Source organism: Phyllobates terribilis, unplaced genomic scaffold (assembly GCF_046119375.1).
Source record: "Phyllobates terribilis strain yellow unplaced genomic scaffold, ASM4611937v1 Scaffold_150__1_contigs__length_4496277, whole genome shotgun sequence".
Lineage (NCBI taxonomy): Eukaryota > Metazoa > Chordata > Amphibia > Anura > Dendrobatidae > Phyllobates > Phyllobates terribilis.
Genome location: NW_027362910.1, coordinates 3,379,020 through 3,402,582, shown reverse-complemented (window position 1 = coordinate 3,402,582; position 23,563 = coordinate 3,379,020). Strand labels below are relative to the sequence as shown.

Genomic DNA, 23,563 nt, shown 5'->3' with positions numbered 1-23,563 from the left:
GCCACCTTACATACCTCCCCTCTCTGCCTAAAGCCGTGGGGCTTGGCACCTTCTACCACTAGACAGGGGATTCTCGAGAGGGCATCAGCATTACCATGTAGCTTCCCTGCTCTATGTTCTACATGAAATCCTATAGGGCTAAGAACCAGCGGGTGACCCTGGCATTTTTCCCCTTTGTTTTCCTCGTCCATCTGAGTGGGGCATGGTCGGATACCAATCAGGGTCACCAGACTCCCGAAGTCTAGCAGTGCTGTTACCTGCTACCCGTTCACTTTCACAGGACATGCTTGTGGCCCCTCAATGGGTGGACAGTTCACACTGCAGGCCGGATACGCATAATCGGAACAATGGCATCCTATGCTGCAGTCTATCTGCTCGGGGGTCAGAAGACAATGGGCGGCTATATGGCCTGGGCCGCGGCACCTCCAGCAGATCACATCAACCATAGGGACCTTGGGCACCACCTCCCCCACCCCTTTGGACCTTGGATGCCCCACCCCCTTTTGGGCCTCCGCCCCTTGCTGGGCCCCCCAGTATGGAGTGGGCTGCCTCCCCAAGAAACCCTCAACCCCCTGGTATCTCTCGACCAGTCCGATTAGTTCGGGGATCACCCTGGGCAACCCAAGTCTGTATGGGCCTCAGCAGGGAATGCACAAAATGGTCTGTCACCACCCGCTCTACCATTTGCGCAGGCGTAGAGGACTCTGGCTGCAGCCATTTCTGGACCAAGTGTAACAAGTCAAACATTTGGGAGCGTGGCGGTTTGTCCCGGTGATGTGCCCAGCGATGAACCCGCTGCGCCCTGATAGTCATTGTCACCCCCAAACGTGCAAGAATCTCAGTTTCCTATATCACTTACGTTTATTTGTGGAAAAAAAATGGAAATTTGGCAAAAATGTTGAAAATTTAGCAATTTTCAAACTTTGAATTCTTATGCCCTTAAATCAGAGAATTATGTCACGCGCTTCACAGGAACTGAGGCAATGTGGAATTTTGTCACAAAAATTTTACTTCAGACCCAATTTTTTTTTATTTTCACAAGGGTAACATTAGAAAATGGACCACAAAATGTGTTGTGCAATTTCTCCTTAGCATGCCGATATCCCATATTTGATAAAAAAAAATGCCTGGGGAGAAAGGGGGGAAAGGAGGAGCGCTATCTAAGGGTAGTATTAAAAGTGTAACATCAAAGTAGGATGTGAGCGATTAAACTCACCTCATGGAGTTGTGCAAGCAGGCACAACTCTGAAAAGAACGTGTCTCCAATATGGATCCCTGGTGGTGGTTTGCTGCCAGCGTGGTTGCCGTGGACGATTCCTCCCAGGTCACTGCCTAAATGTGCCCAGCATAAGTGATCTTTGGCGCATGCGAAGATGCCTCCCGCCATGCACCTGTCGTTGCAGACTTGCAACAATCACCTTCCACGTCCTTGTCCCAACGCAGCGTTCAGTTGTCCCTACCCCATTCCTTGGAATGCAAGCTCAAGTATGCAGCCAGCCACCCACCCACAGGCAGCAATACTATACTGCCAAATTTATGACAGCTGCTTACACTTGAAATGTGGCCTCTTAGGCTAGTGGAGGCGGATGCTGTGGACAACCTCATGGCGGCGGCCGGGTGTCCATACTCGGTCCCCAGTCTCCACTATTTCTCCCGGTGTCATCTTCACCTTCCACAAGCACGGGTCCCAGAACAGGGAAGGCCAGGGATGATACGGAGCCAGTCCACAGCTTTTTTTCTGAAAGTTGTATTTCACCACAGCCATATTCTTTAGCTTGGTGAAAGGACTTGAGAAACCGTATCTACACCAGCTGTCATTTCTCCTAGGAAGTCTTCTAAAGCTGCTTGCACCTGAAATGCGGCCTTTTAGGCTCATGGAGGCGGAAGCTGTCCACAACCTCAATGACAGCGATGGCCGGGTATCCATATTCGGTCGATAGCCAGTCCACAGCTTGTCGGTGAGTTGTATTTCACCACACCATATTCTTTAGCTCGGTGAAAGAACTGACTTTTGGGAAACTGTATCTACTCCTGCTGTCATTTCTCCATCACCAGGTTCCGCCCATTGTCACACATGACCATGCCTGGCTGTAGGTTCAGCGGTGTCAGCCACAGATCTGCCTGCTCTTTCACAGCTGTTCTCAACTCTTCAGATTTGTGTGGTTTGTCAACTACGCATATTAGCTTCAGCACAGCCTGTTGCCGCTTGGCTGAGGCAGTGCTGCAGTGCATCCAGCTTGCGACTGATGTGGTCATTTTGGAGATGGATGCTGAAGAGGAAGAGGAGATGGAGGTGCAGGAGCTGTAGAATGTGGGGGCAACCCTGATTGACCCAGGGCTCGCAATGCTCAGCGTCGGGAGGACGTGTTCTGTCCCAAGGTCCAACTGGGTCCCGGCTTCCACTATGTTAACCCAGTGTGCCGTCAGCGAGATGTACCGTCCCTGCCCACAAGCATTTGTCCACGTGTCCATGGTTAGGTGGACTTTCCCAGTAGCTGCATTGTTGAGGGCACAGCTAATGGTGTGGGACATGTGCTTGTGTAATGCGAGGACGGCACACCAGGAGAAATAGTGCCGGCTTGGGACCGAGTACCAAGGGACGGCCGCTGCCATCAGGTTGCAGAAAGCTTCCGTCTCCACGAGCCTAAAAGGCAACATTTCGAGCGCAAGCATTCGCAAATGTGTGAATTTAGTAGGGTCGTTAGCTGCGTATTAGCGCTTGCTAGTTGAGAGTGTTCAATGGTGGGAGGCATCTTGGCATGTGACATGGACAGGGGATTGGTGTTCACGTGCAATAGCGGAACCAGCAGTGGTGTCACCCGCAGACACTGTTGCTGAACTCTGGGGTTCGGCCCACTTAGTCGGGTGCTTTGCTGCCATGTGCCTGATCATGCTGGTGGTGGTCAGGCTGCTAGTTTTGGTACCCCTGCTGATGCTGGCCTTGCAGGTGGTGCAAATGGCCTTTTTGGGGTTATCGGCAGAGTCTTTAAAATGCAACCAGACTCGGGAAGACCTAACAGTTGTACTGGCAACTTCAGTCGTGTTGATGTTACGGGGAACCTTTTCCTGCCTTCTGTCTGTGGCCACCACACTGCTCTTGCCTGTTGTGGTGCTACGCCTCCCTCCCCCTGTGTGCTGCTGTCCTCGCTCTGCATGTCACCTTCTTGGGTCAGAGACTTCATCGTCCACCACCTCATCTTCCGCACCCTGGTCCTCCTCCTGACTTTCTGGCAATTGTGTCTCATCATCATCCACCTCTTGTGACTGTTTCCCACCGTCGCCTTTGTGTGACCGTGGCTGCTTAAATATTTGGGCATTGCTACATGCGAACTCTTGCCCCGCTTCAAGTGGACTGGGCGAGAGGCCCGAATCTATAAATGGAAAAGTGAACAGCGCTTCACAGTGTCCAAGTGTGGGATCAGTTGTCTCCAGGCACTCGGCATGGTGGGAGGAAGGAGGATCAGGGTGAGGAATATGCAGTCCCGACTCACGGCTACTGAGACTTGCCCGTGTGTAAGACATGTTGGTGGTGGTGGCTAAGTGACTGGAAGCATTATCTGCTATCCAACCAATAACCTTTTCACACTGCTCTGTGTTCAATAGTTATGCTCTGCGGTCCCCTATTACTTGGGATAGGAAGGTCGAGTGATAAGATGTGGGTGTTTGTTGTGGCACAATTTCAGCTTGCCCACGGCCTCGGTCTCGTCCTTTGCATGCACCATCATCACCATCACTTCTCCGTCCTTTGCCACGTGCCTTGCCCATTTTAAATGGAGGACAATATTTTCCACGTTCACTACAAATGGCTGGATTTGAACCGCAGTGTTATGTGATACGTGTGATGGAAAACCACAGTTTTAAATAGCTGGCCTATAGGTTACTATTTTTCCCAGCAACCTGGTGTCAATAACTTTACTAACACCCTGCAACAAAATGTACATGGAGGCCAGAAATGGCTCAATTTGGAGCGAACTTATATGTGATATGTGTGACAGAAAACCACAGTTTTAAATAGCTGAACTGTAGGTTACTATTTTTCACAGCGACCTCGTGTCAATAACTTCACTGACACAATGCGACAAAATTTAAATGGAGGCCAATATTTTCCACGTTCACAACAAATTTCTGGATTTTTAGCGCTGTAATATGGAAAGAATCTGGCTGTATTCTGCTGTGGCAACAAGCAATGGAGCAGAAAAACGGTGTTCTCTGGATTGCTTTTAACTAAATAATCAGGATTAAAATAAAAAAAAAAATTATTCCTGACACCTGATACCTGGAGCTATGTGTAGAAATATCTGTAACAGCAGCATAACTGGAATGGAGCATCTTGTGCTGTATTATACACTGCAGTCTGCCACATACACCGCCTGCCTAATTCCTGCTATCACCACTGATTATATGCACCTGGATTAGTCCTCAGAAGGACTGTTAGTTCAATTGGATATATATAGATGTGGTGGAATGCCTATACTAACTCTAAATAAGCAAATCTCTCCCTAATGCAGCAGCACCTCTCCCTACTCTGTCTGATTCCGGGGTAGACTGTGACGAGCATGGCGGCCCCCGGTCTGATATAGACCTGATGACGCTGTGCGGCCAGCCAATCACTGTAATGCCACAACCAACATGGCTACTGCATTACAGTATGTGGCAGGCAATCCCTGCATGTTCATTGGCTCTCTAAAGAGCGCCAAACATGCAGGGAGGAGACCTGAGCTCCCGCCGTGCAATCTCGGAAATACTCGGCGAGCGCTGAGCATCTCGACCAGTGAGATGCTCGGGCGAGCACCGGGCAGTGGCGAGCACGTTCACTCATCACTAAACAAAAGGTATTATTACAATTGAAATCAATGGAGAGGGAATCTATGATATCTGATACCTCTCTGAATAGTCTGTTTCATAGGGGAAATCCATCCTTTTATCAACTTCAATCATGTCCCATGGTTTTAGACCAGTTTCAGGATCTTATTGAAAAGGATTTGGTTTCTCTAAAAAACTGAAATCACTAATAAGGGAAATAAAAATAACAATCTAACTAGAAAAGAAAAAATTGCCCTGAGAGAACTCAAAACGAATATGGATTTGACAATGCGTCAAGCAGACAAGGTGGGCACAATAGTGGTATTAAATTCTAGCTTATATAAAAAGCTCAATTTGATTGATTTAAGAAACACTGATGTGTATTTGGAACTAACCAGGGACCCCACCAATGATTTAAATTTGGAATTATATAGATTGCTACAAGAAGGTTTGAGTACAGGAGCCTTGGATAAAAAAAAACTGGTGGAACAACCTGTCATACTATAAATCATTCATTTCCTAAGATCCACAAAAACATATTTCCACCACCACTCAGACCAATATTAGCGGGTATAGATTCTATGGGAGAGAGACTGGGTGCATGGATAGATTTCTATCTACAACCACTAGTGCAAGAAATTCCCAGCTACATTAGGGACTCTAAATTTTTAGCTACTGTATTTGAAGATTTTTCTATAGCAAGAAAATTATCACTGGCTATCATGCGATGTTATAGCTCTATATCCATCCATACCACACAGTGTAGCATTGACTAACCTGAGCTATCACTTGGATACATATACCAAGTATACAGTAGGAATTAAAGATTTCATTATAATGTCAGTTAAATTTCTTCTGGATAATAATTATTTCTGCTTTGACAATAAGGTTTTTTTTACAAAGGAGGGGAGTAAGTATGGGTAGCAAATTTTCACCATCATTGGCTAATGTAATAATATTCAAATGGGAGGAGCAACACATGCTGCCCCGTCTCATGCTGCACATAACACATCTGCATCTCTGGCTGCTATGGGCATAAAAGGGGACAAACTTATCGTATGGCACCCATGCTCCCCTGACCTCAACCCCATTGAGAACCTCTGGAGCATCATCAAAAGGAGTGTCTATGATTGCGGGAGGCAGTTCACATCTAAGCAACAGCTCTGGGAGGGTATTCTGTCCTCATGCAAAACAATTGGAAGCAGAAACCATCCAAAACCTGACAAATTCAATGGACGAGAGAGTTCAGAAGCTCCTTTCGAACAAGGGGTCCTATGTGCAAATGTAACATCACCTAGAATAAAGTTTTGAGTTGAAAACTGTTTGATTTCAGTGTGTAATAACCTGCTAATGCTTATAATTTCAAAAATGACCATTTTTTTGTTCTTTATTAAAATGAAAAGGTTGAAAACTCTGCTGTGCATAATAATTTGGAACATGCATTTTGAGTGCAGTTTGAGTTTTTTATTTTTTTAAAAATATACTGTTATCATAGGCAGTTTGTACAAAAACCTTTCAATTGTACTCTAATAGTTATTTGACTGGAAAATTACAATGACTGCAATTCATATAGGTAATTTGGGAAAATCTGAGAAAATATTATTTGCATAATAATTTGGAACACACTGTAGTGTGACCAAGTTAGTTAAAAAAAAAGAATAAGAATGGTAAAAAATAAAAAAATAAAGTTTATACTTACCTTCCGATGTCCTCCCGGTGTTATCTCTGCTGCGTCCCGTCTCTTGGGCGGCTCGCGCTGTTGTGAAGGACCTGCGGTGACGTCATTGAGTCATGTGATAGGTCACATGACTCAATGACATCATGGCAGGTCCTTCACAACAGCGCGAGCATTGCAAGAGACCGGACGAAGGGGAGAAAACACCGGGAGGACATCGGAAGGTAAGTATAAACTTTATTTTTTATTTTAAATTCTTTTTTTTACAGTTTCTAAGGTACCCAGGTCTGGAAGAGAGTCTTCTCTCCTCCAGACTTGGGTACCATCCGCACATAGAAACGCATATAATCCGTATGTACAAATGTACTGACATGGATTATATGCGTTTCAATGCAAGTCAATGGCGCCGATTACGCTGCGTGTCCGCAAAATTAATGGACATGCTGCGGATTTTTGAGAGCAGCATAAACGCTGCGGAAAAATCCGCAGCATGGGCATTGACATTGCTAAATGCCATTGGGGACCATGGGGGGCGGATTACCAAGCGTTTCCCAAGCGCTTATGCTGCGGAAATTCTGCAGCATAAACGCTTGAAAAACGCAGAGTGGGCACACAGCCTTATAGTCTGCCCGTATAACAAAGTGGTGTCCATTATAGAGAAATACTAATGTTACACAGGATATGGGGCTTAATAAAATTCTTACCAAGGCTATTTGGTTTGTGGCTAAGAAAGCACCCACGCTGGGTACCATCCTGTCACCCAGTCTTTTCCTGAAAAGTGAAAAGCATAGGCATTCTGAATCTACTACCAGGTTAAACCTTAGTGTTTTTTTTTTCAAATGCGGAGCGAACCGCTGTAAAACCAGGGCTGTGGAGTCGGTAAGCCAAACCTCCGACTCCTCAATTTCCATGTCTCCGACTCCCTCATACACGGCTCATGTTTATGTGCTAAATTTACTGTAGCACAGATTCATCTCAGCTAAAAGTCCAGACCCTCAGATCAGGAATAGGACAGACATTTATAGGACATTTCATTTCTTTCCCAAATGCTTATGAAAAAAAATCCCCACAAACTGCATTGAACTACTGTACCCAATTTATTATATATTTTAGGAGTCTGAGTCGGTCCATTTTATACTGACTCCGACTCCACCAAAATGGGTTCCGTCTCCTACTCCACAGCCCTGTGTAAAAGGCAGTGAAAAAGGATTTTTACCTCACTGCATAGTAATCGTATGTACAAAATACATGACTTTATTAATTGAAGCACACCCTGGGTTATATACCTTGTTGAATGTATTACATATAAGATCCAATGCATTGATTGTACTACCGGCCATTTAAAACTTCGGCTTAGAAGACACATATCTGATGCAGTTAATCCTTTGCCACAAATATTTCAGCAGTGTCAAAACACTTCCAAACGTTCCATAAAGAGGAAGATTCAGCACTGAAATTTCAAGGCATAGAAAAAGTATATAGACCTATCCAAGGGGGAGACTATAGACGCAAACTGTTAAATAGGGATCATATTGGATTTTTATGTTAGAAACCCGAGTACCCTTTGGATAGGATCTAATACTACAATATTAATGACAGTTTTGTTTACAGCTTGGACATGGTATATCTCTAGTTTTTATATTTATTCTATATTTGTATCAAAAATATTTTATGACGTTACATCAGCTCAACTTCTCATTCAGGTCTCTACAACATCGGATCCTCTCAGTGAATATCTTCTATGTAAGAGAATTTTCCTGATTTACCCATTAAAGATGAATATGGACAGAGACAAGATGGCTGAGAAAATATTACACCTCACCCTAGAGATCCTCTTCCGGCTTACTGGAGAGGTGAGAGATTCTCATGACATCAGATTACATCATTCTTATCTATGGGAATAACAGATGGACAGAACTGGAGAGGTGAGGACTCTGGAAATGTCTATAGGGAGATTTATTAATGTGTCTCTATAACCAGGATTACACAGTAGAGAAGAAGACCTCTAGTGAGCGCTGTCAGGACTTTTTGTCTGAGGGATGGGAAAGAACCCTGAGCCCAATCATGGAGCTTCCACCTCACCCCCTGATGCATGAGGACATCAATGACCAGAAGATCCTAGATCTCACCTACAAGATGATTGAGCTGCTGACTGGAGAGGTGACACTGCTGGGAATGCTGGGACATTTTACAGTAAAGCTATGAAGGGATCGGGGTGATGACAGTATCATTGTATGTGTCAGGTTCCTATAAGGTGTCAGGACATCACCGTCTATTTCTCCATGGAGGAGTGGGAGTATTTAGAAGGACACAAAGATCTGTACAAGGACGTCATGATGGAGGTTCCCCAGCCCCTCACATCACCAGGTAATAGACAGGACTAAATACACACGGCCTTTAATTATCTGTATGTAAAGAATGAATTCAGTCCTGTATGTGTTTCCTCCAGATCTATCCAGTAAGAGGACAACACCAGAGAGATGTCCATGTCCTCTTCTTCCACAGGACTGTAAACAAGAAGATCCCAATGTTCCTCAGGATCATCAGGTAGATGGAGAGAAGGTGTCATGAGATCTCCCCTATGATGTGTAGACGGCTGTAAAGGTCTTGTGTTCGTTCTTGGTTTATCCACCAGTATTACATGTTTTATACTTGTGTAATGCGACCGTTGGATTAGAGCTGATCATAGATGTGACTTCTCCATCTGTCTGTGACTTGTACAATATTTGTTTCAGGGTGAAGATCTGACCCATATTAATACTACAGAAACATATGTGAGGGGTGATGAGCGGTGTAAAGAGGAGATCCCTACAGATAACAGTCCAGGTGAGTAGTGACCACTAAATGCAGAGAAGTCACAGATTCTTTTCAGTCACAGGCTCGTTTACCAGTCATGTAGTCCGGCCATATCACAATCGTGTCATCACCATTTTGCATCTAGACCAAAACATTGTCCTCCACCAAAAAACTGTTCAAATGACTTTGGGCATTGAAACCCCTTTTCTATAGAACTTACAACCTGGAAGATCCACCTACCAACTGAAATTAGAAGATCCGGACTCTTATCTGCCCAGATCTGTAAACTACCAATCCAAATAACAGCATGTGTAGAAAGTGCTGACAAGTTTGAAAATCACTTGAAGATAAATATTATGATGGGACTGTAAAAGAAAGCGGAGGGAAATGATGCTGTTGGCTTCCTAGAATCCTGATATCTTATTAGATGAATCTACCTTCTCTCCCTTCTGTGCCTTTGAATGTGCTCATATGGTCCCTACAAGACCAGGTCCAGTCCTTATGACCAAGCCTCGCTTTTGTGATTGACAACTTTAAATGTGCAGGGAGGGCCAAGTGTGAATTTCTGTACAATAACAACAGAGTTTCCCTTTATCCTGACGTTTCAATTTCATTTTAAACCAAATAACTTCAAACAGAATCGCGATAAAGTATACAAAAAACATTACACAAGTACCATGACATATCTCTAAGCTGTGCGTGGCTGATGGCTGTAATATACATTTATTCACGCCTGCAGGCAATAAGTTGGCATGACTCGAACCCTGGTTTCATGGATTCACTCTACGTCATAAATTATATTATTGATCCTAAAGAATTCAAATACAATCTATCCTGAAATGGGGAGCACTAATACTTTCTCTACTCTTCTGGCCAGGACTCATAGTAGCTCCAATGGTCCACCATAAATAAGTGTAACTCTGGTTTAGTGTTGGAGTTCTCCCCCCTAAACATACGTTCTTATTGGGGATGTAACGTGTTGTTTTTTTTTATTCTGTCTTTTTTTTACAGGTTCATTCTCCATGGTAGTTTGATTATGGTCGGATAGGCCTGCCTCACTTATGTGAGTCTGTAACTCCCTGGTAGTCTATAAAAGGTCTCCATTGTCTCTTCCAAATTCCAGAGATCTAAATTTAAGACACCTCAGCTCTTCTCTATTATAAAAAGTTCTCATTAAATGTATATTTCTTCTTGAAACTCATCTGATAGAAAATATTGGCCCTTACTATAGTTTAAATTGCCAGGAGCTACCAAGAAAAATACTCTAATTACCCCAGAGAGGTTTCACCACTAGTTACTCTTTTTTTATCTTTTCATTAGATGTGTTGTTATCTATAGTCAAGGTTTTGCCCATCACCCTTTAACCCCTCTACATGGATCTGTACTTGCACAAAGACCCCTAGGCTTTGGCTACAGTGTTGCCTGCTGATCTGTGGTGTGAGATGACAAGAAGAATAGTCAGGTGGCCGGATCAGAACCAGGAGAGCAGAGAAAATACAAAATCAGAAGACATAATAGGAGTCAGTAAACGGGCTGGGATCACAAGAAGAAACTAAGAAGAAAATACACAACATGGGAGCAGAACACAGAGAACTTAACCAGCCGAGAGCAAGGCTGTGTCTGGCAGCTTCCGGCATTATGCATGAGCTTTAGTAGGGTGTAGTGCTTTATATTTGAGTTAAGTAGGAAGCATATTTGACTTTGGAAGAGCGGATTTTGCTGGATTGGTTTCTGGACGCCATGTTGCTTTTCAAGAGCCTTTGAGCCACTAATAATGTGGAAACCTCTGTTTTTCCATTTACAGATGATGGACCTGAGTGGGGGCTTGTGGTTATGTGAGATGACTAGAAATTTTTATTGGTATAATTTTCGCATTAATTCATATTTGGGAGGCAGAATGAATAAATAGTTAAGCACCACTGGTTCATGCTTTGAGGTTTTCTATTAGACTGTGAACTGTCATTGTCTTGGTGAATAATTCAATATTTTTACATAACTTGCCATTTGTACCAACAGTTTAAGTAGAAATATTCCAAAATATAAATTTCAAGAATATTTTATTGAAATATAATATTTTTTTTAACTTAGATGACTGTACCAGGAGATCAGAGGGACAGCTGACCTCTTCAATTTTCAAATCAGATGAGCTTGAGATTCCACAGGATACAATTGAAGGAAATGCCATTACTCCAGATATACCATCATCCCTTCACAGCAAAGATGTGTCATCTGATCCTTTGATACAGGTCCTGTCTTCTGATTCATTACCGACTACTAAAAAAAATCAAAGTCACAAAATAAGCATTAAAAAACTAACTGCTCCTAAAGCTAAGAAGCCATTTTCATGGTCAGAGTATGGAAATAGTTTTCCCCTCCAAAAGTTTTTTCTTAAACATCAAAGAATTCACACAGCAAAGAATAGATTTTCTTGTTCCAAGTGTATGAAATGTTTTAACAAGAAATCAGATCTTGTTAAGCACCAGAGAACTCACACAGGAGAGAAGCCTTTTTCCTGTTCAGAATGTGGGAAATGTTTTAACCAGAAATCGCATCTTGTTACACATCAGAGAATTCACACAGGGGAGAAGCCTTTTTCCTGTTCAGAATGTGGGAAATGTTTTAACCAGAAATTGAATCTTGTTACACATCAGAGAACTCACACAGGGGAGAAGCCTTTTTCCTGTTCAGAATGTGGGAAATGTTTTAACAAGAAATCAAATCTTGTTAGTCACCAGAGAACTCACACAGGGAAGATGCCTTTTTCCTGTTCAGAATGTGGGAAATGTTTTAACAAGAAGTCAAATCTTCTTAGTCATCAGAGAACTCACACAAGGGAGAAGCCTTTTTCCTGTTCAGAATGTGGGAAATGTTTTAACCAGAAATCAGATGTTGTTAGACATCAGAGAATTCACACTGGGGAGAAACCTTTTTCCTGTTCAGAATGTGGGAAATGTTTTAACCAGAAATGGACTCTTGTTATACACCAAAGAACTCACACAGGAAAGATGCCTTTTTCATGTTCAGAATGTGGGAAATGTTTTAACCAGAAATCAGGTCTTGTTATACATCAGAGAAGTCACACAGGGGAGCAGCCTTTTTCCTGTTCAGAATGTGGGAAATGTTTTAAACAAAAATCAGCTGTTGTGAGACATCAGAGAAGTCACACAGGGGAGAAGCCTTTTTCCTGTTCAGAATGTGGTAAATGTTTTAACCAAAAATCAGCTGCTGTTAGACATCAGAGAAGTCACACAGAGGAGAAGCCTTTTTTATATCCTAATTTGGAAAATGTTTTACTTGAAAAGACACACTTTTAGCAAGAGAAAATCTTGCTAATAAGAGAGTGTGTCCTATAGACTGGAGGTAGCTTCATGTGACCGAGAACAATGAGACAGTGTCCTTACTGATCAGTGAGAGAACTGCTCTCTCCTCCAGCCCCGCACTTATCTAACTGATTGGTGCAGAGCAGGAGAGGAAGGTACCGGGACCTGTACAGAGGCTGCACATCCTGACTGAGCAGCAGAAGAACCTTCCACCTGTCTAGCTCAAGGACCTTTCAGATCACGTAACACTGTTTTACATATTTTTAAAAGTCATCAGGTTCTTTTAAGAACTGAACCATTTCTTAATGAGTTTGACCTCCTGAATTCAAATTGGACAATGAGTTTTCCTTTTACTGCTACATATAATTAATGATAAAAGTTTCAGTACTTTGAAACATTATTCTTTTTGTAAATATACAGATGCAGAATATTTTGTTATGACAATTTTCTGATATTTTTTTAGAGAAAACTTATCAACAATTCAAATAACTAAAACCTGTCTAAACACTATTGCAAATTATAAACAGTTACAGAAAGTGCACTACAAAACTTGGTCCTCATTCAGTGACAACTGTTTTTTGCTTGTTTCTTGTATTGCTGCATTGGATCATCTCTTAAAATTATGCAACAGTAATCTGCAAGCATTGAGGGATTCCATTTTCCTTGATATCTTTTCTCCATAGCTGCAATATCTTGGTTACATTATCACCATCCTCGTCCCACTACTCCGCAGTTTGATGGAAGAATAGTCTAGAATGTAAGAAATTAATCATTAAGGACATGTTACAGCCAAGATCCTTATATGTTTTGAGGAGAAATAACACCAATTCTTCATAGTTACTGTATCTGCTCTTGAGTTTCCCAAAAAGTTAGTTACCACAAATGCAAATGTAAACCATACAGCCTTTTCCTTGCCCTGCAACAAACGAAGAAGATGGCCAGTCCCTTTTATTGTAGCAATATTCTCTTGCGTGACTACCTCACTCACACAGAAAGATGGTGTCCAGTGTATCCACCCTGGAGACCAAATAAGAGGGCAACAACCGTAACGACATGTGTGAACAAGCAGCTGTAGGAGCTCCTGCTGAGCATCTAGCTATTTATCCCATATAGGACTTGATGACCATCCTGAAAATCGTCATACATCTACCAGATAACTTTCTGAGTGTGCAGGTACTTTGCTCCAGGGGAAAAAATGACCAGGAAAAGCCACAGAGACTGCGGGAGAAGCAGGCTCTCAGCTCCAAGATGACACCACGGTCATCACACTGGAAACAGATTGAGCAGGGGAGACGAGCAGGAGGGAAGTGGTGGCGAGGCTGGAATTGTTTGCCTGCACAGAAAGGCAGGTCTCAGCAGGTGACAGTGGCCATCTTATAATAGCTACCTCGCACATGTGCATGGGATCCAGAGTGGAGGAGTTGGGTGAGCAGGAGATGGGAGAGGCAGCCGCGTTGAAGCGGGCGAAAAGACCACAAAATTACATGTGGCACAATATTCACTGCCCCAATGCCTAATCTGCACCAATGGGACATACAGGTACCTGAGGAACCTACTTTAAAAGACACTTTCATTGCAGTGGTACATTGTAAATTCTCTCTCTGCTTTGAATGTACATTTTGTTGGTCTTAACCCCTTTAAAGCCTGGGGCGTATTAGTATGCCCCAGGCCATCAACCCTGGTTCAGTGAGGGCTCTGGCAGTGAGCCCGCACTGAACTGAGCACATGTCAGCTGATTATTACTGCTGACATGTGTCCGCAACAGCCGCGGGTGGAATCGCGATCCACCCGCAGCTGTTAACCAGTTAAATGTCACTGTCAATCTCTTGGGTCACTTACCCCGCCCATCGGTGACCCAGTCACGTGATCGCCGGTCACTGATGGGTGAGCATGACAACCCTGGGTCTGCATCAGACCCCAGTAGTTGTCATGTAATAATCGCTATGAGCGCCACCTAGTGTTCGGCGGTCATAACACAGGAGCATTTCTGCTACATAGAGGTGATCTGTTCATCACCTCTATGTAGCAGAGGCGATCGGACAGTTGCTGCTTGTAGTCTTCTATGGAGACTATAAAAGCAAGCAAAAAGTGTAAAAAAAAAAAAGTTTTTAAAAATATTAAAAAAATATAAAAGTTTAAATCACCCCCCTTTCGCCTCATTCAAAATAAAATAATTTAAAAAAACCCACATACACATATTTGGTATCGCCGCATTCAGAATTGCCCGATCTATCAACATAAAAAAAGAATTAATCCGAACGGTAAACGGTGTAACGAGAAAAAAATTCTACGCAACACATTTAGTGGGTACTGCTCAATGATTAGCTATAAAAAATGTACACAAAGGGGTGCCACAGTAAACCCACGCTGGGAATCAATTGGTATACAGAAGAGAAAAGGGCGTAGGGCAAACAAAGACCATGCACTCCCAAATGTCGCTGCTCGCCAACAGCTTCGTAAGGGGTCAAAGCTGACGAAGCTGCTGGCAAGCAGCGACATGCGTTGGGTCCATTCACTTTGTAGGTAACTATATGCATTGATCCTATATATAATGCTTTCATCTGCAAAGGTCACGTTTTTTACCGCAAATATTGATTGTTTATTAACATATTGATCCAGTGGTCAGTGACCTAAGGTATTGTTTTTTTATCTGGACTCAATAAATAGTTGAATTTTCACAGTACTTACAAAGTTTAGAGGTTTTCTGCATTGCTGGGTTATTTTCCCATACATTCTTGTATCTGAATATTTTCTACACAAGTTATGTGTTTTAATTGTTTTTTTTAAAAAAAACCTCGTTTGTTTGTGTGTTGTTGATGTATTATTAATAAAAACTTTTGATATTTTGCATTACATTTGGGAGTGCATGGTCTTTGTTTGCCCTACGCCCTTTTCTCTTCTGTATACCGAGAAAAAAATTCTAAACGGCAGAATGAAGATTTTTGGTCGCCGCAACAATGCAATAAAATGCAATAATGGGCGATCAAAACATCGGATCTACCCCAAAATGTGGCCCCAGATCCTGAAAAATGGAGTCGCTATGGGTCTCGGAAAATGGTGCCATTTTTATTTATTTTTTTTACCAAACTTTGGATTTTTTTTCACTACTTAAATAAAAAATAACCTATACATGTTTGGTATCTACAAACTCGTAATGGCCTGGAGAATAAAAATGACAGGTCAGTTTTAGCATTTGCACTTTTTTTGCAATTTCACCGCACTTGGAATTTTTTTCCCGTTTTCCCGTACATGATATGGTAAAACCAGTAATGTCGTTCAAAAGTACCACTCGTCCTGCAAAAAATAAGCCCTCACACGGCCATATTGACCAAAAAATAAAAATGCTATGGCTCTGGGAACAAGGGGAGCAAAAAACGAAAATGTAAAAACGAAAAATCCCAGGGTCCTTAAGGGGTTAAAGATGAGATAGCAGGTATACGACACAAACTGCAGAATATAGAGCAGGGGCAGTGGAAGTCAAAGTCAGCTCCATTGAGGATCAGATAGCTGATACAAGCAATGAGAACAGGTTTGCAGCACAGCAAATATCAGCACTGCTAGCAGAAACAGATGATCTTGAAAATAGGTCAAGGCTCAATGATATACCACTTATTGGTGTGCCTGAAAAAATAGAAGGCTCCTTTCCTACTGAATTCTTTGAAAACTGGCTGAAATTAATAATCAGGCTTGCAACGTTAACCCCCTATAGGCTGTAACGAGCTCATAGGATGCCGACCCATCATCTTCCTCCTGGGCTTCCACAAAGACCTGTGCTGGCTAAAGTTTTACCGGGACAGAGATATTATCCTGCAACAGGCAAGGGATCACCCAGATGTAACAATCAATGGATCCAAAATCTTGATCTTTCCAGATTATTCTATAGAAGTGCAGAGACAAAGTGCCAGATTCATTGAGATCAAAAAACATCTGAGAGATCTGCACGTTCCATATACAATTATTATATTTAATAAACCTTTCTGAATTGACGTCTTCAATGAACCAGCAGCGCGGGAAGTATCCACAAATTTCTCCAGATCCTGACATTCAATGATATACCCTGCCACGTTAAGGGTGGTAGCCCGAGGTACTGTGCACTTTTTTCAAGATTCATAAGCCCTTCACTAGCTGGATATGAATGAGAGGATCAAATATGAAATACACCGGGATCACATTCGGGATGTTACAAGTTGAAGATCCTGTGGTACAAACCCTAATTCTTCTAAAACACAGTGTTCCGTGAGTGTATGGGAAGAAGTGTGTCCCTGATTGTTGGACTGTTCTTTACAAATGTTGTTTTTTCTTCAGGTTCTATTATAATTATGTCACAGTCCTCATGTCTAATTGGGGTTGAATTATCCTCCAAGGAAACTTAAATTCTAGGCGGTATTCTCCTATATGTTCAGCTGTGACTGAGCCACCATTTTTTCTACTTTAAAGCGACAGCTATGGAAATACTCCACCCAGTCTCTCACCCGGAGAAAGGTGTTTTATATCTGCCTATTATGGTTGGGGTTTTATGGGTGGAGGTCTTTTTATTTTTTTGGGGGGTATGTTTTATATTGTCGACAATCTTGTAATATGCGCTTAACAAGCTATATAAAACGGAAATGCTCTGCTGATAGGATATTGGAAACAACATATCTAATACATTAAATATGGTGGGGTCAGTGAAAATAATTAGTTGTAATGTAAGGGGTCTTTCTTCCAGTGTTAAAAGACAGGTGATCTTTCAGTATCTTCAAATGGAAAAACCTGCCTTGATTTGTCTGCAAGAAACACATCTTACCTCTGAGAAACTTCATCTACTACACAAGAAGTGGTTACAGGCCAACTATCACTCTACACACTATATTAGTAAATCCGTTAAAGGGAAGATGCCATCAAAAAAAATCTTTTTTTCAACAATTGAAAAAATGTAAAGTATTAATTTATTTCAATCATTTGTTTTTAATTAAGTAAAATATGAAAAATAATTTTAAAAGGTTTGGTATTTCCACCTTTAAACACTAGGGGGAGCAGCTGCTGAGATTTGCCATGAAAACCTAGTGTACAACTAGCTCACATTACGGACTGCAGTAAATTGGGGATGGATCTGCTCTCCTGTGTGTGTGATGTCACTCCTCTCCTCCCCTTCTGGGTGTTTGTAACAGGATAAGAGAGGATGAAGTTTAGGATCACAGTGTGGAGCCATTTTGTTGGTGACTGCCAGTGATATTGACGAGTACAGTGTCACTCAGGACAACTGGCAGCACCGATTCTGTTAGATGATGCTGCTAGCTGTATCATAAGCTGGGGTTAGATACGCGGAGTGTATCGTGTGTGATTAGATACGCTTAGAGTAACACTCTGGGAATAGATACAGGTCTCAATGTAGTGTATCACATGTGGCTGATGTGGGGCCTGTGAGCCGGGTGAGGGGAGGGGCCCAGCTCCGGTTCCCCTCCCCGTCTTCACAAATTGAACTGTATCGACTTGTTGCCGATACAGTTGAAAGCAATGTTGAGTGAAGGAGCGTGACACTTCCATCAATCCCCCTCTGCGTCTTACGTCACTGATTCAGGCACTGACAGCAGGGGCGATGACATCACTACATGGAGTCCACTGTGCTGAGATGTGCGGGTGCTTTCTCCAGAGACCAAAGCAGCAGGAGAACAATGAGGAGTTCATTATACTGTATAGAGGCCGATGGGGAGTACATTCTACTCTGTGGAGGCCGCTGGCTAGTGCATTCTACTCTGGAGGCAGATGGCGAGTGCATTCTACTCTGGAGACTGATGGGGAGTGCATTCTATTGTGGAGGCTGATACGGAGTATTGCGCATGATGATGGAATTGGATACATCAGTCTGGGGAAAAACACACATGATGATGGGATGAGATACACCGGTCTGGGGAACATCGCACATGATGATGGGATTAGATACACCGGTCTGTGGAGTACACACAGAAAAATAGAAAAATTCTCACACACAGGAAAATACGCACGCTCACACATGCCGAAAAATGCACACACACGCTCACACACAGAAAAATACACATGCACGCTCGTACACACAGGAAAAAACACATGCACGCTCATAAACACAGAAAAATATACATGTTGTGTAATACATGACCCAGCTCTTTCCACTTCTATGGGAGCAGTGGTGTAATATGTGACCCCACGCTGTCCACTTCTATAGGTGCATGGGTGTAATAAGATAGAATAAATATCCTGTAAATATATAATTTCACATGCCCCTACATATAGTAAACTTGCACTCTTTTGTGCCTTTCATGTGGCACTAAAAGGCATTTACCCTAATAAATGAAAAAAAAAACAGCGCCTATTTTTGGTAACCAGCCAAGGTAAGGCAGACAGCTGCGCGTTTATATTATCAGGCTGGAAAGGTAACTGGTTATTGGGCCCTAGACAGCCTAAAAATAACAGCTCGCAGCGGCACCAGAAGTGTCGCATCACATTAGATGCGAGAATTCTGGCGCTTTGTCCGCCTGTTCCTGATTGCCATGGTGTGGTGGCAATCAGGGTAATGGTAGTTGAGGTTGATGACAGCTGTAATTTGTCAAAAATCATAGCTGCCATCAATACCTGGGATTAGTAACGGAGAGGCATCTATCAGACACCCCCGCTACTAACCCACTAATGGAAAAAAAACTGAAAAATAAATGTTATTTGAATAAAGACTCCCCAATACTTTCCCTGGTTCACCAATTAATTTTTTGGTAAAAAAAAACCCCAAGCAGGTCCGACATAGTCCATGGTGTTCCCATGACGATCCCTGAATCCGACGTCCAAAGGCTATGGAACCTTTTTCAGAGAACGAGGGTTTATAGGCCATAGTAGCAGTAACTCCGAGGCCCACTGCGCTCCACGAGACTCGGAGGCTGTGATGAGCAGTGGCGTCAGTAACTACACCGCTCATCAGAGTCACAAAGCCCTCTGTATAATGGCCCCATATAGTGCCCCAAAGTATAGTGGCCTCTTATAGAGCCCCACAGTCTAATGGCCCCATATAGTCCTCCGTACAGTATAATTGCTCCATATAGTCCTCCATGCAGTATAATGGGTACACATAGTCCTCCATACAGTATAATGGCCCCATATAGTGCCCTACATAATAATGGCCCCATTTTGTGCACTACAGTATATTGGTCCCATACTATAATGTGCCTCACATATTGCTCCACAGTGTAATGTTGTCATATAGTGCCCCACAAAGTGCATCCTAGTGTATATGGCCCCCATCATCTTTCTCCCAGCATGTATGGCCCCCATCATTCACTTCCCTGCGTGTATGGCCCTCATCATCCTCCCGGCGTGTATGGCTCCCATCATCCTCCTCCCTGTGTGTATGGCCCCCATCCTCCTCCTCCCTGCGTGTATGGCCCCCATCCTCCTCCTCCCTGCGTATATGGCCCCCATTCTCCTACCTGTGTGTATGGCCCCCATTCTCCTCCCGGTGTGTATGGCCCCCATCCTCCTCTCGGTGTGTATGGCCCCCATCGTTCTCTCGGTGTGTATGGCCCCCATCCTTCTTCCTGCGTGTATGGCCTCCATTTTCCTCCTCCCTGCATGTATGGCCCCCATTCTCCTACCTGTGTGTATGGCCCCTATTCTCCTCCTACCTGTGTGTGTAGCCCCCATCCTCCTCCCTGCGTGTATGTCCTCCATTTTCCTCCTACCTGTGTGTATGGCCCCCATCCTCCTCCCAGCATGTATGGCCATCATCCTCTTCCTCCCGGCGTGCACGGCCTCCGTCATCACCCTTCCAACGTGCATGGCCCCATCATCCTCCTCTCGGCGTGCATAGCCTCCGTCATCATCCTCCCGGCGTGCATGGCCCCCATCATCCTCCTCCCGGCATGTATGGACCCCATCTCCCTGCGTGTAAGTGTCCTACTCAGACACTTACACCCCCACCAAATTAAAAAGGCAGCCCCCAGTGGCTGAAATAAAAATGTATAAATAAAAACTAATAAAGTGGTACATTTAATTTTGTGTTAAAAATAATTGATTATATAATCAATAATTATTAATACAAAATTAAAAATCATGGCTCCTTCCCTTTAAGACACTCCCAATGTGAGCATCTTAAAGTGATAATAGATACAGAGGGTCAGTACGTGTATTTGTTCTGTAAGTTATTACTAAATCTCTATTAATAATCTATCTACATGTCACCACCATATTCCAGGAGAATCATACATATAATTCTCACTATTATTTCCGGCTTCTCGCACACCCCCCTATATTATAATACAGGACTTTAATAATATACCGGACTCTCTCTGTGATAGAGGGAGACATGAAGCTAAGAGGGTAGAAGGCAGCTTTATTAACTCTTTATACTCATTCCATTAGAAAGGCATTTTATTTCCAAAATAATTCAGCTTGTTGCAGTAAGCCCTGTGTCTCCACATCGGCAAGTTGGCCAACAAGTGTAACTCTCCAACATGTCCTTTCTATTTCCAGGCCGCTGTGACTTCAAAAGTCTATGATTGTCCTTTTTCCACCTGGGATGTGATGGGACGTTTAACTCCGGGACCAACAGAGAAAGGAAGGAACGTGGGATGTCCCGGTGTTTATGTATCCATGGGACGGCTTGTGGCAGCCATCCCTTCCGCTTCATTGGACCCTTACGGGGACTTCAGGATCACTGGTCAGTAAGGGGCAGTGAAGGGGGATCACCAATAGCCACGGCCCAGGGAGGGGCCACCACAGTCAGTGACTCCTTCCTTATTTAGTATGGAGTCTACTAGACTGTGGGGACCCCCAACCACACCCAGACACTCAGCCCCCTACTGCCCCCCTGTTCTTGACAATACAATAATGTAACTCTTACAGCTGGATGGGTGAGGATCGGTCACAGCTTTATTAACTCTTTACACTCATTCCATTAGAAAGGCATTTTATTTCCAAAATTATTCAGCTTGTTGCAGCATGCCCTGTGTCTCCACACCGGCAAGTTGGCCAACAAGTGTAACTCTCCAACATGTCCTTTCTATTTCCAGGCCATGGAGGATCCTGCGTACTCGTATGCAGGACTCTGACTCCCACCCATCATCATTAACACTTGCTCCACTCCGTCCTGGAGTCCTGACAGGAATATGTCCAGTCCAATATCCGTTAAGTGAACCCCATCGGGCCGTATGAGGCCTGCTTTATCTCCTTCCAATTCTCTGTGTCGTATTACTACACAAATTTTGCCATCCGAATATTTATTAGCCGCCTTGTCCGTTCGATGGCCGCGCTGTCTCGCGCACTTCGCCATACCGCTCTCGGCACAATCTCTGACCATATTATAGTTAGTTTTCTAAAAAATGCTCTGAAGCGCTCAGTGTCTAGCTTCATTATTGCCATTAGTTATGCGCTCTTGTAATGACCGAGGTCATTTACCCCGGCATGTATAACTAATATGACCGGACCTCTTGCCTCTCTCCCTACCTTGATTACCTCCATTAGAACCTGTGGCCATCGCAGGCCTCTAATACCTCTCCAGTTGAAATATGTGCTATGAAACCCCATATTCCTCCTGCCCGGGCGGAGTTTTGCCCTTTTTTCTGCCCAGTATATGTACGAGTGGCCTATCACCCACACTGTTGGCTTTGTGTCACCTGTAAAAGAAACAAACTACGTTAGGATAACAAATCTGGTCCTATGTATCTCGCAAAACACGCGGATTGCCTCCTCCCTATCCTCTGCACTTCTGTTTCTGACAGTCCTGCTCTAGCTGCTTCCGTGGTTGTGCCTATGCGGAATGAGTGTGTCCCGTAATCTTTGGGGTGGTTCCCTGCCGGATGTTAGGCATTTATTAAATATTGATTGGAACTGGTATCTTGATAATGGAGTTCCGTCAATGTGTGATAGGAAGAAATTACTTTGTGGCTTGATGGCTGTATATGTTTTTACTATTGTTACCAGACACAGTGTATTGGTTGTGGGTTGTAAAAGCACCCAAGTGCCCCTGCCCGCTGGATCCGTTTTCGATTTGCGTATGCGTATTGCATTATTGACTATGACTACGTCCTGGTGTAATAAGCCTCCGCTGGTGCAAATTTTGGATTGAGGGACTAATTCGCTTATGCGTAGCGCCCCGAAGAAGGCGATCGCAAATGCAGTAGACAGTACTGTCGCTTCAAATTGTAATTGGCATGTTAAAGATGTTAGGGATATGATTTGGGAAAGCAGTTTTAGTGACACGGGACGTCTACACTCCTGACTTGGCTGAGCCCTTTTCCACCCTTTTAAGGCTTGTTTGATGATGAATCTTTTTGTCACATCTCCCCAATTCAGTAGTTGGAAGTGAAATGCCACTCTGGTCAGCCATCGCTGCGCCGACGCCCCTGATATGCCTCTCATCATTGGCTGGTGAAGAAATTCTATGGTGACTTGTGATCTGGCTTGTTCACATTGGTCAACCCGTCTGCCTGCTACTAGTCGTGTCCAGTCTTCCCATGCCTTACCGTATGCTTGCCATGTCGACGGGGTGACTGACGCTCTGATTAATGGCATCAGCTGTTCGCCACTATATCCCATAGTGAGGGTGGGCAACTGGTGCCCGATGGGTGGGCGTTGTGGAGGAGCTCTGTGAAAATCTGCCAATTGAATTGCGATAAAGCGTTATCAGCAGCATTAGACTCCTCCGTGCCGTGGCTAGCGTGGACCCATATATTGTGTTTTAGGCACAGGAATGCTAGCCGGCGTAGCAGGCTTAGCACTGTGAGAGAAGATGATTCCATCTTATTAATGCAGTGCGCTAGGCTGGTGTTTCTTGTTATGAAGCGTATATTTTTGTTCACCAGGTGCGTGCCCCATATTTCTATTGCTACCACAATTGGGAAGAGTTCCAGGAATGTCTGTTTTTTTGCCAGCTGTTGATCAGACCAATACGAAGGCCATAAGCCCGTGCATCATTGGTTATCTAGTATCGCTGCATATCCGCCAGATTCTGCCGCCCCGGTGAATAATC

The 23,563-nt window shown here is 43.6% G+C and overlaps 1 protein-coding gene across 4 annotated transcripts in view; it reads left to right on the top strand.

Moving 5' to 3' along the window:
* LOC141206942 (uncharacterized) overlaps window positions 1-23,563 on the top strand; it is a 187,829-nt gene that overhangs the window by 6,268 nt on the left and 157,998 nt on the right. For 3 of the 4 annotated variants that reach the window (XR_012277431.1, XM_073664312.1, XM_073664311.1), the window contains exons 2-8: window positions 8,182-8,331; window positions 8,459-8,638; window positions 8,722-8,845; window positions 8,928-9,025; window positions 9,214-9,304; window positions 11,363-11,520; window positions 21,067-21,253. Coding sequence is in view for 3 of the 4 variants with exons in the window: in XM_073664312.1 (XP_073520413.1) it covers window positions 8,254-8,331; window positions 8,459-8,638; window positions 8,722-8,845; window positions 8,928-9,025; window positions 9,214-9,304; window positions 11,363-11,520; window positions 21,067-21,253 (916 nt within the window). In the remaining variant the exon portion in view is untranslated. Of the gene's footprint in view, window positions 1-8,181; window positions 8,332-8,458; window positions 8,639-8,721; window positions 8,846-8,927; window positions 9,026-9,213; window positions 9,305-11,362; window positions 17,461-21,066; window positions 21,254-23,563 lie in introns of those variants that run through there. The other variant, XM_073664309.1, reaches the window with a different exon arrangement.